Here is a 17,425-nt window from a genome sequence, read left to right on the forward strand (position 1 = left end):
TGGCAAACACATCTTGGATGAAACATCATGTACTCACATCTTTAAACGAGTTTGCGAAACGGCAAGATAAGAATTCGTTAACAAGAATAATATTTGGGACAATAAATGTAACGATGACGCTGTGTACGGTTTGAAATGGTCTCTTCTGTCGTAATTTGTAACAAATTTTATTTCCAGCAAAATCCAGCGTCGTAGTCGTAGCCGTAGCTGAAGTTTACACACACCCCAAAAATTCAGCGAACCGAAGGAAAAGACCCACGAGATTTTTTTTCCTGCCAGTTAATCCATTTCCAAAAAAGATACGCTAATGGATCTCTATTTGGAATGTGCAATTGATTTCCTCCGCTTTTCTTTGTTGACCAACTTATTTTCCGAAAAAAGCGACCCATCGATTTCTCACTATCAGCAGCAGTTTCTCGGAAGAAAAAACAAAAAAAATAGCCTTAGAAACACACAGGGGAGAAAAAGCGAGCGAACGAGGGGCAAGAATTAGTTTGGATCGAAGTTTCCCCGGCTGTGAAAGCAGTGGATTCCAAGAAGAACAAGAAAAGTCGCCCCGAGTGAATTACGTATTCGCATAGTTCCGCGAATCTTTGGTGCGATCCCTGTAGCGCCCACAATGTAAGGTAAACAGCTGCTTTGAAATAACCAATTAATTTTTTTTTCTCCGCACCGTTTCTTCCCAAGAAAGTTTTCCGTGAATTTATTTTCCCCCTTGACACTTTGTTTTCCCGTTACGAGTGTTATTTCCTGCTTATCCCTACAATAGCTTCCTGCAACTCCAGTGGAAAATCCAACGATTTATCTTCACTGGCATCAGAGAGAAGTCAAAGATACGAAGAATGGAATAACAAAAATTGTAATGACAGGCAGAAAAAATTAAACGTCAAGGCCCGGGGGTGGCCGTACAAGTTCTTTGTCGGTTTCGTTGCTTGGTCATTTTGTTGTTGTGGCACATAATAAACGGTATCACAGAAAACAAAACGAAAAATATCCGAAATGTGCGTGCGCGCGCGCGCGTCCTTCCTGTATCGCGATCGATATTGCCTCGTCTTCTTCTATCTTCTTTTTCACGCGTTAGCTTTTAGTTCTTAGCTCTCGTATAACACACGCGCACACACACAAAGCAAGAGATATGTGTCACTAAGACGCAGTCAACGGTTCCAGCTATACTCTGCTTGGCACTGCACCGCTCGTTTGGCTTTTCCTTTTTTACCCTTCGCTCTATTTTTGCCCCTGCCCACAACGACTACAGTTACTTATACACGAGTGGTTCCGTTAAAAATCGTTTACCACATGATTGAAGAATAAACTGAAATAACGTTTGATAAGGGGGTCTTATCACAATTTTACAGCTTCTGCGTGTTTGCAAAACGTAAAGTTTGTTCCGAAATGCATGAAATTTCTAAATTTTTTATTGTACTAAACACCGTTCTTCCCCACATTATTTTTCAAATCAACGAGGCTACTTTCAATATCTCTTCGTAAGCTTGACATATTTCAATAGCCCCTACTGATGCCAAGCATTGTCAAACATTGACTTATTAAGATCTCTTTCGTTTGCTATACATAAGACGATGAATGGAATACATAACTGGTACAAAAATAAAAGAGACACGTTTTTTTTCAACGTCGTGTACAAAATAGCCGATTTTTCAAGGAATCACTCATGTACATGTCGACGGAAAATTACGAGCTTCGATGTACCGACGTGCATACAGAACGAGACTTTTCCTCTCCAAGGATAGAAAGCGAGCTGTAGTGCAAGACTAGACTGGTCAGGCATGTATGGGTAGCTTTTTCTGCTACGACGAGCTGCAAATATCCCCAGCGACTTTTCTTTCTTCCCACTGCTTTTTCAAAGGACACGGGAGTGAGTGGATACCTATGTGTGTGCTTTTCACCCCTTTTCGCCTCGTAACTCTGTGTACTTGTACTAGGTACACTTTGGTACACTTTATCGTGTCATCCATGGGACTCATTCGTCTTGTCATTTTTTTCGTTCATTTTTTTTTTTTTTTTTTTTTTTGTGACCATACAAGTATGATCACTTGCAATGATTGACGATGCGTTTGAGTATCCGCTAGAAGGTTATTGATCGATCGGTATAGTGGTATTTTTATCTTATTTTCACATTGTTTCCAGCGGCGTTGACGTATATTCTTTACATATAAATCAAAGTCCTTCCTTGGATCCCCTCCCTGGTTTTTTACCTCATCATGCACTATGTCGTTGTGTGTGTGTGTAATAGTACTTTCAACCAATACGTAAATTATTGTCTATCTACTTCGATATTCGCACGTTTTATCATAACATCACGACAATTTGACATGACGAAGAATTGTTTTTACAAAAGTAGAAAATGTTGTTTACAAGGTAAAAATAAAAAAAAACAATCATACCTTACTTACGATTGGATAAAACACGTTTAAGTAATACTACTCGCATTTGTCTGCAAGTTTGCAAAGTGAATTTACAAAACAAGCAGAGCGAAACAATAAGAGATTCCCGTTCATTGCACACATCAGCAAGATAAATGCACACCCGTAAGTTAAATATATAAATCATTGGATAATATACAGTATACGCGAAACTGTGGTGGCACCTAAAACGCAGCTGGTACTCGTTTGAATGTACAACTCCTATAGGATCCGGGACATCGATAGCGGACTTAGCCAAGGAGTACACAATATACGGTACAGTATGGGACGAAGTTTATCTTTGCGAGTTGTTTCGGTAGCGGCGGAGAAGGTAAACATAGAGATAATTAAAGGGGATTGGAAAGCTCTCGCGCACCCTACTCTAATCGAAGAATATACAAACTCCTACTCTTCCTCCTATACTTATTCTCTCGATTTAATTGTAAGGGAACGGCTTGACCACTTTTTTTTCTCGAAGACTACATGTACGTAGCTCTGAGCTGCTCGATAAAAAAAAATTTCCAATTTCTCGAGGTACAACGGAGCTTGTGTTAATCGTGACTGTTTATGCAATTCTAAAACACTTTATAGTGTGTTATTGTTATAATAAACTCGTATAAAATATAATCCACACTCCTATTTTTCTAACATTGAAGATCATTCACGAATCAATAATTAAATCATCAACTACAATATGTAAATCGTGGAAAAAAAAAAAATGTTTTGCACGTAAGACACGTACTGGCTCTAAAGTAAAATAAGTGGGAACTGATATGCCGGGGGCTTTATGAAAGCGTTCATTAGCTGAAATTCTTTAAACATGTCCTGTCACGCACAAGTATAAGTTACAAGAAATGATGCTTACCCCGTAATCTCGTGGACGTGCGGTAGTGCTCATTATTCCCTTCGTAATCGTCATCGTCGTCGCAACAACAAAAGCAGCACAGCTGGGGAGCTCCGTATCTCGGGGCGCCAGTAGTCCCCCGCGAGTCTTATTCGCGCACAAAAACAAACTCGTTGTAGTGATTCCAGCGGTTCTCCTCGAGGTCAACGCCGGGCTTGAGCTCGGCCGTGCCACCCGCGGTCCCCGAGCCACAACTCCCCACGAGCCGGAAGCCGTGCTCGTGCAGCATGTCGAAGGCCTGCTCGATGAAGCTGTGCTTCAGGAAGAAGCGCGAGGTGTAACGGTCCGACATGCCGTGGTCGGGGTCGCGGCTCTCGTTCAACGTCTCGCCGAACACGTCCCGGCAGAGGGCCACTCGGCCGCAGACCAGGATGCGCGACAGCTTGCGGAACTTTACGTCGGACAGGCCCTCCCGGCCGAAGGCGAAGCTGCCGCGGTAGCCCACCGTTATGAAGCCGTTCTTTTGCTGCTGCTGCTGCTGCTGCTGCTGTTGGAAAGTTTTTTTTAATTTTTTTTTATTTTGTTATTACAGTACGAGTCAAGTAGGATGTTATATAGGGTAAAACATTATGGGTGCATGATTGTTACTGCTTTTCATCTTGTGCGTATGCAACAATGCAGTATTGTTACTGTTATTTAAAATAAAGAGTATACAAATAAGTTAAATTCCATACAGTAATTGGTACAGGGAGGGTTTCACCAATGAGCACTTTGATAAGGGCATCGTGGCATGCATACCCGACAGCTTCTCATCTAAATTGTATTTGTAGCAGTACTTAAAAACAGGCTCTCGTCTTTACTCAATCGGTATCAGCATTTCAAACTGTTTGGTAATTTGATAATTTTAAGATACAAGATATTTAGAAAGTTTAAGTCGTGACAGAGCTTGGTTTTGAGTTTCCTCAAAAGAGTGGTATTTTTATCCAATTGACTGATATTTTTTGTTGCTAAACTAAATATTTTGCCAAGTTAACAAGACATTTATAAGAAAAACTATTCTTATTGATAAAATTGTTTTTTTTTTTTTTTTTTTTTTTTAATTTTAATATATAATTATGTAAATAGGTGAGTAGTCAAAATTTTTAATATTGAACACATTTCGGCTGAATTTTGAAAAGAACATACTGTTTTTCATTTAGGAACAGTGATAACATTTCATACATTTGAAAATTGTAATAATTGTTGATAAACACTAATTTTAATAGCTCACTGCAAAGCAATACATCCCATTTACTTGATTCGGCAATAACCGTTAGAGCCGTACGTTAATCAAAGATAACTGCTAAGTGCCAGCTGATAAGAGAGATTTCGATGTATGGTTATGTGATCATATTAGCGTTACGGGGTAGCCTAATCGTGATTTAAGAACACTCAGTGGAGAAAGAGATAAGAGGCGTGTTTATTAATCTTAACGTATGTTTCGTCGTATAGTATATGATTTGTAGAGTAAATTTATTTATAACTAAAATAACATATACGGATAAGAAAAACAATTTTCATTTTATTTTACGTCTTATTAGAGTACTTATAAAATGAATATTTTGAAGTTAATTTTAAGTATTTTTTAAATCTGGGTAATGTTGTAATTTTGTAATACAATGTTTTTACAAAAGCTTCGGCTAGATGAACAATTTTCCAATATTATGGAAAATGTTTTATCCTAATCGGTAATTGAGATTCAATATCAGAAACAATTACATGTTTAAATATCAGCTAAAACTATTGAGAAAGTAATATTTCTCTAATATGTCTAGAGCATCGGCGTAAGTAGTATAGGTCCGTCTCAAGTCAGGCAATACAAAAATTTGGTTTTGATAACTAAAGTTTGTAAGTTGATGTCCGATCTCAAAATTTAATCTGTTGCATACCTAACATTCTCCCAATGACGTAACTGAAAGTTTAATCTACAGTAGCTTATAGTCATACAACTTGAAATTATATTTTCATCAAACCGTTTAATAACGATATAATTAAGCCCTCATTAGGTCGAGTATGCCTACTGAATAAAAATTAACTCTGTTAGCATAATGCACGCTGAATTGTTTCCACGATTATATATTTAAAACAATACTAGTACAAATTCCAAAAATTCTATCTACGCGTAAGCTTTATCTAAATTTGGAATACAAGTACTAAACCTGTCCAAAGTAGAAAGTTTCCTTTCCCAATTATTTTGAGGGAAGCTAAGATAAAACGATTCTTATTGGTTCGTTTGATGGAAATAGCAAATAATACTATTGATTATAAGCATTATAATAGGTCTGCAAACTACTATCGGTCATTAGTAAAACATGCAAAGCCCACTTAGGCTTTGTCTAATAATTCTAAATTAACGGAGCACACAGCCTGTACAAGCACAGATCATCCAATTAGATTCCTTTTTTGGTTTCAATGGGTATGCCAATAAAGACTTGAAATATGCACACACACACACCATAGTACTGGTGAAAAAAGCTCCAGTACAAAAACTCATCTTGTGAGTATTATGGACTTTTAGAACAATTTGGCGGGCGACAAGGTATTATAACGATGTATAACACAAAATGGTATCCGCATCGAAACGCACGTCATTAACAAATCGGCCGTGAGAGGAAATGAAAGACAAGCGAGGAGGAGGAAGCGCGTGGATCCGTGATTAGCCGAGCAGATAGGGCAGAGTTCGTAGTTTCCGGAGTAATTAACCTTGGCAAAGCACTTCAGATCCACCCGTGCGTGTCTCGTGATTTACAAGTACATTCATACACATGAGTGGCTGAATAAAGAGTCCGATAGCCCGCGTTACAGAGCCAAAGGGGCTTCAGTTTGCCCATACAACGTGTACTAACTCGTCCTTGGCTCGGCTCTCGCACGCACACTCGAGTCAAACACATCAGTACACATACAGATCTATATATACATACGTGTGCATACATACAAATATACCCCTCCCTGACGCTCCTCCTCGTCAATCTCGCCTACTTTACTAACGACTGCTGCCAGTACTTGTAGTTCAAGTGCGCCTTTGGCCTAATAATCTCGACGGAACACGCGAATGCTCGCCCGTGCAAGGAAAATCTGATCCTTTTTCTTCTACTTCTTCTTCTTCTTTTGCATCTTCGCATGGCTTACATTTAAGGGAGGTATTTTTGTTTTTGTTACAATAGTTTCAAAGAGCCTAAAGTTCGTGCCCTTGAACTTTTTTTTGATGTACACAGCAAAAATAATTAAATCACGGATCTTAATTCAATCTATTAAAGCGGCATTTCGACGCTTTTTCCTTTAATTGAATTGAGGTTGAACCATTGTAATATTTATGAGGAAAAAAAGTGTATAAATAAATAGTATACCCGATTGACAGCCTTAGTATTTTTCCTTGAATTTAATTTGTGCAGAAATACATACGTGTGTGCAAGAATCACGATGGACTCCCTGTAATGATACTTTTTTATATGGTGTGCCGATGAGCGTTGTTTAAGTTTGAAATGTTATTAATAATCAGGATTTTCTGTAAAATTGTAATTTAACGCTCATCATCATTCGTAGATAATCAACTAAGTGAGCGTTGCTTCACTGTGTATGTTGCAAGAGATTCTCAGCGCAGCGTAAAAGCGATAAGAGTCCTCAAAAACATGCCCCAAGCGAAAAGTTCCTCGAGATATGCTTTCATCGGGAATTCGGTAGGTATTCCATAAAATCGTCAGGCATCCAAACGAGCATCCCAAAAGCGCCATCGTGCGTATATGCGCTCGGATAACAAAAAGCTCGAGAAACGCATTGAGAATCACCAGCATCTGTCGCGATGATAACATACCCGATTCTGCGCGCAAGTGCTCGTAAAGTCCCGATCGGGTATATACCAGCGAGTGTCATAAAGAGCCTCAAACTGCTCGGCAAGCGACTCCTTCTAGGCAAACGGTTGCCGACTCCGTAACTGCGCTTTTATTCCCTCTCCACTCCGAACTTTAACGTCGGAGCGGAAGGATAAAGCTTTCGCAAAGTTTTTTACGACAGCCGTGCACGGGCAACCAGCTTTCTTTTGAAATTAGGACGACCAGCGAGTGTATGTTTCACGTCGCGGAGGAGGTTTCCCGGGGTACGGGACAATTTCCGCCGAGAGTGGGATACGATGATGGAATCCCGTGAAGCTCGCGTACGCGGAAAATCATGGGGAAACCAGATAGTTGTGCTCAGGGGTGAGACTGTGCGGGTGAGTGAAGCGTGTATTTATATGCTCTGGAAATTATTTTTTTTCTTGGCTACGGAGCTTGGAAGGGCGCCCGTTTTGGAGTAGCGCGTGAAATGTAAGGATCTGATCAAAATTTTATGAAGAAAGTCTCCGTTACGAGCAAGTGAATGGAAAGCTCAACAGTTGGGTATTATCGTTTCTGAAGCGGGCAAGTTTTTCTTTATGCTAAAATCATGATATTTTTAGCTTACAGATGTTTCCACGGATAGAAGTATACTATTGTGTTTTACTTAAGTTACGAGGTTTGTTTAACACCAGAGGGTGTTTTCTGTATAGTTACACAGACATAGAGTTTGACAGGGCTTCTTTGCAGTTCAAAGTCATGAGGTGCGCCATTTTTTATGGTTTGAGTACAGCGGTGAAATTTTTACGTCGAGTGTCAAAATAAAAGAGTTTAATCAGTCGATTGCATTCCTGCTTGAGTTTTTACTTACTTAATTTTATTAGCTATCGCGAAAATCTTCAACTTTAAAATAAAAAAATATTGTAAATTCTCAAACAATCGTAATTTAAATCTCACAGGTAATTTTGTTTACGACTGCTACGAGTTTTGCGGCGAAAATATTTATGGCCCTTTCCAAGCATTTCTAAGCTATTAACCAAGAATCTGACGGTCAGAAAGGAATTTGTTTCTGTGGCCGAGAAATACCGGAGCAAAAAGCAAATTCACCGTTTGAAAGAGATAACTGCATCCCACCGAACTCTTTTAATCCTGGCCGAGGATATATTACAAAAGTTTTGTAGGAAAAAGTAACTATATATCAATGCAGCTTTCTTTACTTGTTTATTTTGAATTTTGTTTAACAATTGCTTGTATCCTCATTTGGTTTCTTGGTGACTTACTGGTTTTATAAAGTACTCAAGGTGAAAACATTTATTATACACAATATAATACTTATCTATCAAAGATCATACATTTTAAAATGAAGTTGTTCAACAACATCAATTTAAAAGTTTATTCAGTTAGTATTCAATAGTATCCGCTATTGATTGCTTCTATTTAGCAATTCCACGGATGGACCACACATGATTTATTATAAAAGTTTTATCCACAATGGGAATTCCCGGTAATCTGGACAACAATAATATTATCTCTATTATAAATAGAAAACATACCGTCAAAGACGTAGGACCGGACTCCTGCTCTTGTATAGCCTTAACGAGGTTGCCCAGTCCGTAGAAGTCGGCCTCCTGCCTCAGACGTTCGCGTTCCCGGAACCCTTCGGGCAATACGAGCGCCTGGTTGCGCAGATAGTCGAGGACGTAGCGGAACAGCACGCCATCCCGGTCCAAAAAGTACTTGCCCTTGGCATCTTTCTCGAGGTTCAGCTTGTCCTGGAATATGGCTGCGAGGTGGGAGTCCGATTCGCGGGTCAGCGTGCTCAGAGCCGTCGTGTAAAAGACCCCGCCCACGTTGAGCTCGACGATGCTCGGCACCTCGCCTTCCTGGTCAGGCATGCCCCTGCCTGCTGTTGCTGGCTGCTTGTGCTATTCAGCCCGTCTGACCTTTATGGTGACGACGCCGTTGGTGACTATCGTGAAAGCTTGAGATAGGATGATTGCCTTTTTTCACCGATTCTCTTGTTTTCACTGGCCTGTAAACATAATAGAGATTCGATGTTTTAATTACATTTGTATTGAAGAAATTTTTTGGGGTTATTTATCTCGACTAATCTTGCAATCAATAGATTGGCAAAAATATCCTTGTTCTCTTTCGGACTATCACCAAAGAAAAATGACAAACTAATTTATTAATTAATACAGTTAAAATTAATACATGGTATCAAGATTTATTCCAAGCATAATTTTACAAAAGACACACTATTAAACATAAATAGTCCTCTGTCAGGGTGTATCGAGGTATTATGTAAGTAGAGCGGATTACTATAAAATATTAATCTTCCAGCAAAACCCTTGGTTTTCACCTAAGGTAGTATTGTCTTATATCGATTGACCTACAAGATGTGAAATAAATCATAAACATAGGTCAATGTTTGTCGAACAATAGATCTGTTGAAATTTTTTGGATCTCGGGTGCACGTGAAAAACGTAACTGATATTTTGGGTTTTTGGTGATTAACATGACGTTTATATACAGAATGTCACGTATTTTTAATATTTAAACCTGTAGTGTACTAATACTATCCACAAAACCTTGATGAAAATCGATGGGGCGTCATTGAAAATCTCAGAAATGTTTTGTAAAAACATCGATTTGGTGCATGTAAGGGCTAAGAGGAATTGTACTGGTGAAATTTATGAATCCAGAAAAGATAATGTATGAAATAAGGAATATTGTGTGTATCATACGTATATACTCTCACGTACTTCATCTTGGCACTATCATTGTTGGATGTCTATAATTATGCTTTAACTTATATTATATTTTAATTTCGACCAATTTATGGTACCATAATATATGAATACAAACAGTTAAAAAATATTTGTTGGGTAAAAATTTGTTATTCATATACTAAAAAAAAAAAAAAAATTTTTCATACTGGAAAAAAACGTTTGGTGGTGTAAACTATTCTCACGATAATACGTCACCATTTAATTATTTACGAGGCAACTATAGCGCAGGTAATAATAAAAAGTAAATAACTGTAGAGCATACATAAAAAATGCACTTCTCATTTGACTACGAGATTTTAGAAAGCCACATACGACTATTATTATTTCCTTCGATTAACAGACGTGTTAAAGCTCACCCGTAGCAAGGCGTATAAATACACAGCTGCAGTATCTAGGGGGATATTCGCGTAACCCTGAAGGAGATCGATGGTCACGCGACGCGGTGACTATAACCATACGTAGACAGTACAACCGTGCATTGTGCACACATACATGAATTATGTATAGTCAACGGGTTATAAAATAGCGCAATAGCCGATGCTACGCAATTTCTGATACGGCGACAGCTGCCGATTTCCTCCGCGTGTATGTAAATACAAATATGGCCATGCGCTGCGGAAATTGCACGACCAGCCTCCGCCTCGCGAAAATCGACGACCACGATGTTCAATTGCGACTCGTCGAGAGCCTTTTTGTTGTACAACATGCGTAGTTTCCGGCCAATCACTGCACGTCAATCGGTTCTAACGCCCTGCTAACTCAATTATCGACCGATCGATCCATTTTTTTTTCCACTCCGGTATTTTTCCAGCCGTAAGTTTCATCCCCCTCCTCCATCACCACCTATGGGTTAAATCACGTGCGAGTTTGTGATTTTTCACCGGACGACTTATCCCCGTATTGTCGTACACGAGAAGACGAAAACTTTTTCTATTCAATTTTCATGCAGATTCGTTAGCTTTCTACGTGACTTTGTGTTCGTTGAACAAGAAATGAACGAATTTGAAAAAATTACCTGGAAAGTCGAGACTACTTTGTAATTTGGGAAAAATCTCAAGTATTTGAATACTATAGTATATAAGGTAATCGTTGAATTATGACCTTTTCAATCGATGACAAAATAATGATAAGAACAACCGAGTCTGATTACAGCATGATGCGTGATTGTATAAATTTGACTTTTCCAGAAAGGTTTTTCAATTTTTTCTCTCATCGTTTTAAAAACGTCGCTTTCTAGTGAGGGAAAGTTACCATAATTGAACACAATCGGTTGATCGCAAATAAGCCTTAATTCGATTACCCGCGAGAAGCCCGTCAATGTAAAACGTACTGTTTTCCTGCTGCTTTAAAATTCAGCGAGCAACACAGCTTTCAATTTAGAGGGTTGGTGTAAGCCCAAGATTGACTCTTGTTCTTTTGATTAAGTATGCTGATCCGAAGCACACGGCAACAGGAACAACAACAACAATAGCAGCTCTTGCGCTTTAACGAAACGGGCAAACACAGGGCGGGGAGTATACAGTGTATAAGGAATAGTGTGCCGTGTACGTAAAGTGCTAAGCTACACGGTGAAAGCAGCTGATTGCCCTGCTTTTCCCTCTCCTGGGCCCGTCCTCCCTATATACACCCCTTCATCCATCAGACTCGCCCTGTGCCGTATATACGTGTACGACCGAGAGCTAGATTCTTGAGCCCGCAGCCGGTTCCTTCGACTTCCGATTCGGATATACACGTTGGGATAAAGCGAACCCTATCAGCCGAATCAATCGCCGGTCGACCGAAATTGATCGAACCTACGTACACCTTGGTATGAAGAGGAAATAGGTCAGTATGCAGTCGTTATGTGCATACGTGTATATATATAGAAGGCGATTCGATTCCACGACAAGTCATTGGTTGTGCGTATCATTCGAAAATAAATTGAATTTTAGTTTTCAAACGGGTTTATTTTGATCGAAGTATCGGGACATAAATCAGTGTGAAATAGTCGTGTCTGTAAACAGTGGGGGTAGTGTATTATTTTGCGCCGTTTTTAATTTACAAGAACAAATTTTATGATAAAATTTATTAAAAAATGACTTAAAAATGTATCTTTTGTTTCAGCACGGTCTCGTTGGAAATTGAAAACAGTAGAAATGAAGAACCTCAAAGGAGCTTTTAATATTTTTGACAAAGGGTAGATTTTCAAAATTACTTAGAAAATGTATATTATGTCTAAAACTATAAAAATATGCAGTTTTTGTACATCATTAAATTTCATGTATTTCTGGATCTAAGTTTTTTTATCGTTATATTAGATATACAATCTATTATATTCTGATGTATTTTTCTTACCCAAATCTAAAGCTCTTACGTTTTTAATTAATGTTTGAAATACTGTAAAAAAAAAAAATTGTATGTGTAGAGCAGACTATTGATATAACTGCTTATGTTCTCCATATAGTTTATAAAAAGTCATAAATTAAAATAATATGAATAACTCAAAGTTATTGCTGTAAAAAAGTATCATCGTTCTCGTGATTAATTGAAATGAGATAACGTTCTCATATTTGTCATTATAATGTTCAACAAAATCTTCTTCGATAGGTATAAATACCATGATCATTCTACTTCTAATAATGTATAAAAGATACGACAGATAACTAGAAGTGGAATTCTATGGAAGTTGGCTATTTAGTAAGTAATGCTATTATTTGCATTGTCAAAGTAAACTTGCTTCCAATGATGTATGGAGCAAGTTTTAGTTGCCTTACAGCGCACAGAGATTAAATTCACAACGTCAAAGTTTTCCAAAGTTTAATAATAGATAAAACGTTTTATTTCATTTGCACAAAAAAATGTGGCATTGAACAAACAGAAAGATTTATATATATATATATATATATATATATATATATATATATATATATATATATATACACATTTTTTTTGTGTTGAGCAATTGAATGTACGTTAGATTAATATTTGTCCGTTTTACCGATAGCTGGTGAAATAATATTACAAAGCATAGATATCCCTTACCAATGAAGACAATAAATAAATCTACTTTAAAAAGTTTTCTCGATTTAACACTGGAATTGACATTTTACAAAAATGAAATGGATTAATCATTAAAATTCTAGGAAAATGATACTAGGATAATAGATGTTTTCTTACAACTTGTCGCTTCGATGACAATTAGAAAAAATCTACTAATTGCCAAACTCGAATTCCACGCTAATTAAAAGTATAGGAGCCAATCTCTCGGCACTAATTCGACACACTTTCTCATTTTCAGCCCCAACTCGACAATTTTATTCAGCTTTGTAGGAGCCTTGACTTCATGAAAATGCCCGACTCGCGAGGGGCGGTGAAAAGAATCGTGGCCGCTTTGATTCGGCCCCGCATGAAATGAGTTAAGCACAAGGGCGAGCTTTTTCAACCCAGTCTACATGAGTTGCCCACTGATAAATACGCGAGCACACGTATGTGTAAATTTCTGCGCGCAGCAACTCCGCCCTCCGCCTCTCCTCGGTGCGAATGAATTTTAAAAACTATCGCGCATTCTAAAGACTGAATAAAATTTCTGGCTTTGTTCGGAACGACGTGAATTGCTTTTCTGCCCTTTGGGGGGCCAACCGCGACGATCGAATATTACTTCATTTTAGTCGAGTGAATTAATGACGGAACCTCCGTTTCCAACTCACCTAATTCATTTTATTTTTTTACCTTTTGAACGCGTTCACGTGCATACAATGTGTATTACATAAAACAATGATAATCGCAGTTTGTATGTGGTTTCCTCTACGTAAAACTTGTTTTGAGAACATTGTTAAAATAATATTGTATGTATCTTTACAGTTTCGGGAACCTGCCAGAATTTTTGACGTTTGTCGTCGGTCAAGTTTTTTTTTTTTATAAAAAAAGCATAAACATTGAGTTTTTAGCATAGGAAAAAATAACAGGGGTCTCATAAGGTAGATGTACCTATAGTGGGTCACTTTAATGATTTTGTTATCGAAAATTTTTTATGCCACAACTTTTTTTAACCTCTATTTTTAAGGTGTTGAAGTCAATTTAATACCTTTTTCAATAAAATCTCATACAAGTTGATAAAGTAATTCACTTTAAACTATAGTATATATATTCTTATAGTGAAATTGTGTTGATGATCTCCTACTCTTCTCTGTCAACTATACCTTACATGTATTATAAAAAAACAAGATTCTTGATTAACCGAGTTAAATGTTTCTAGCGTTTTTTTATATGATTACGGCGTTGTCTTAAGAAAAGGGCTACTTAAAATCTATTTTATACAATTTCTTAATTTTAATTATTAGATTGCTATACTCGCCAAGTACAATAAATTTAAACATGTTTCGGAGTAAAAATTATATTTTGCAGAATAACAAAAAAAAAAAAAAGTAAATAAAAAATTTTTTCCCACGGAATTTTGACTTGTATCTAACATCAAGATAGAGCATCAATTAATCTCTATCCTTCGATGGCAGATATGTAAGGAATGACTGATTATTCTGTCCACGGTTATGGATACGACCTTGCGACCTTTCAAGCTTAATAAAATGCTCCGTTGATCCGCAATATAAATTATTCATCACGTATCGATAGCTTGAATTCATTATTGGAAATCACCCGATCTAAAAATATCATTTTGTAATAAAAAAACGTGTGCATTTTTATATGAATTAAAAATATTGTACTTGAATAAATTTAAAAGTTAAACAACTTTACATCTTTAGATGTTCCAGATCGTATCTAAAAGTTTCTCAAGTAGCAAAAGAAATTTTAAAAAATGTGAAAGTAATATTCTTGATGCAGAAATGTGTGGCGTGTGGCTGCTTTTGTGAAACTTTTCTTGAAAAAAGTCTCAGTACTTCATATCTAAATTTATTTTATCTGAAGTACCTTATTTGCGAAACTCTTATCCACATTTTTTTTCCAAGTTTTTAAGAACATATGATAGAAATAGGAATATCACGAAGAGCAAAATGTTTACAATATTTTTGCTTTAAATATAAAATTTACAATAAAAAAATTAATTTGTTTCAATTTCATCTCCCGTCACATAATTGTACTAAAAATTTTTTTTAAATTTCGTTTGATATGATAAAAAAACTGCTGAAGATAACTATTACCTTAATTATAATGTTAAGCGAAGTAAATAAAAGAATATTAAAAAAAGGTACTTGACGAAACACCAGAGTAAAAATTGTTTGAAATTTAGTGAAAAAATTATTTTATCTCGATAGACGTACTATTTTTAGATACAAGAACATCTACAAAGAAGTTCGAAATGGTATTATCCGAGTAAGTTCAACTAGATGCTCACGAAAGTTTTCCAAGTAGAACGTTGACTCTGTTACAAGTTTGATTGCCATTAGAGAGTAATTTATCCGAAAGTAAATTTAGTTGAGTGACAATCAACCAAAGTATTTTGTGACGATTACATTATCACATCCAACGACAATTTCTATTGTACATGGGTTAACATCAAATTACCTTTAATATATCATCGATATCGCCAACTTGCATAGTGTTGTTAAAAACTATTGATTTGCCTTTAAAAATAACATGAGAACATTATTCCGTAAAGCTTAGCAGTATTATCTGTGTACACGTACAGGGTACTTTAGTATTTACTTTCTTTGTTTGCTCTAGACTCGGTAGCCAAGTCACATTTCACACTAGGCTTTGATTTCGAGGCTTAACTTCAGCACGATAAGTCCTGTTGTCACGTTGTCGAGCACAAAAAAAAAAAAAAAAAAAAAAACATAATCCCTCTCACCCATCAAATTACTAACAGTGCTCAACTATAGTGATTAGCTGGGCCGCATTTTCGTGTTTTAGTTACGTTATTTACGTTTGCGCTCGTGAGATACAAAGTTATGGGGAACATTACCTCTCGCTTTGGAGGATAAAACGGAGCTTTACGGTAATGGCAAATTAACGTTTACAAGATACCATGTTAATTGATTTTAACGAAATTGTATGACTCTTTGTTCTTCAGTATATGTAAATATACGACATTTCATAATAGTTCTTTATTTATTTGTCAACTATTAGCTATGTCTGAAAGTTAAATTTTTTTTTTTTTTTTTCTCAAAAAATATTATCACAGACGTACACCGCAACTTGAATAATGTGGTTACAAAGATCCCACCCTCTGGTTCTCCTCGCATCCAGCTGTATACCCTAAAGTTACATGAACATTTAATCTCAAAATTCTCGTGTGAAAAAAAAAAAAAAAAAAAAGCAGTAAACCTAAGCAACATCCGTTTTTCCAATATTTTTGTTTTTCCTTTGATTACAGAAGCACTTGGGGCTGACAGCACGACTATATCCGCCAGAGCGTCAAATCGAGTCTTAAACAACCACAGCCCAATTAACTTTGTCAATACATCAACGCGCTCTCTTCTTGAACTTGATCTTGCCCTACCGATGCTTAACGAGCTCCCTACAGCGCAACAGTTGAAACCACTCCCAGAGTTACCCCGTAATCTACTGTAATCCTAATGGACTTTAGAAACGTGGGCAAATAAGAATGAACTAAAATTCCAGTAAAAAAGAAGAAGAAAAAACTTTCTAACGATTCAATTTCGAAAATGTGCCACTCACCCTCCGGGAAATTGATATCACTCTTTTAATACATCAACGGAACACGAGGTACATGGGAAAGGCATTTTCATAAATATCTACGTCGCCTGCGAGACAAACAAGAGTAAATCCCGGAAAAGGACGAAAAATAGGGGGATAAAAAAAAGCAGCCGTAAGAGAGAACGAGTGTGTATCCATGCGCGGATGGCACAAGTCAACAAGTAACGTCACCCTCCTCTTTCGCCCGCCGTTCCTCATCTCGAGCAAACGAGGAGGGGAAGAAGATGAAAGGCAAATTGAAAAACGGAAGGCATGACAAAGGACCTACCTGACTTTTGTGTGTGTGTGTGTGCGCAGTCGATCCTCCGGCAGTGGCACGGAAAACTGGAGCGTTGGCGTAGATTATATATCCAGATCTCGGCAACGAGAGCAAGTAGTACGTATCAACGTGTGGTCGGACGTCGCCGCTGTGGTCGCCGACGGCGCTGTCGAGGAGAGTACGCTCCACAGGATCGATGCAACGAGCGATTCCTCGATCCTGGCGTTGCTCGACGGAGCTCTTTGGTCCACCTTTTGACGTTGAAGATAAATCGAGAGCAATCGCACGGCGGTGCAAGGGAGAGAGAGCTTCGCTCCCGCGGTGTACACTAGGGGGTGCACGTGGTACTAAGCGCGACCGGGCCAAGACTGAGGGAAAGTTCGCGAGGGATGAACCGCTGCTGCTAGCGCTACTGTGGGTGGCTCTCTCTCTCTCTCTCTCCCCCTTCTGTTGGTAGAGCATAGGGAGGGAGAGCTACTACCGCTCGACTGTCTCCATCCCTCTCGGCCGTGAGGGCTCGAGAGAGTGAAAGAGGGAGCGATGTATCCTCCGAGAGGGTGCTATTTCGAGCGAGGTACGAAAACACGCGCGCCCTCGTAGACTCGCCA

At 37.9% G+C, this 17,425-nt stretch overlaps 1 protein-coding gene across 2 annotated transcripts in view; it reads right to left on the reverse strand.

The window, feature by feature from the left end:
• Positions 1–9,137, reverse strand: part of Ktl (BTB/POZ domain-containing protein Ktl) — a 32,708-nt gene extending 23,571 nt beyond the window's left edge. Inside the window, exons 1-2 of one of the 2 annotated variants that reach the window (XM_089591032.1) lie at positions 8,666–9,137; positions 3,286–3,799 (exon numbers count right to left, since the gene is read on the reverse strand). In XM_089591032.1, the coding sequence (XP_089447158.1) occupies positions 3,413–3,799; positions 8,666–9,007 (729 nt within the window). In that variant the 5' untranslated portion in view covers positions 9,008–9,137 and the 3' untranslated portion in view covers positions 3,286–3,412. Of the gene's footprint in view, positions 1–3,285; positions 3,803–8,665 lie in introns of both variants that reach the window. The other variant, XM_089591031.1, reaches the window with a different exon arrangement.
• Between the last annotated feature and the right edge of the window lie 8,288 nt (positions 9,138–17,425).

This window comes from Copidosoma floridanum, unplaced genomic scaffold, assembly GCF_036245765.1.
Source record: "Copidosoma floridanum isolate Cflo_tuat_1 unplaced genomic scaffold, Cflo_Japanese_pri ptg000013l, whole genome shotgun sequence".
Classification (NCBI taxonomy): Eukaryota; Metazoa; Arthropoda; class Insecta; order Hymenoptera; family Encyrtidae; genus Copidosoma; species Copidosoma floridanum.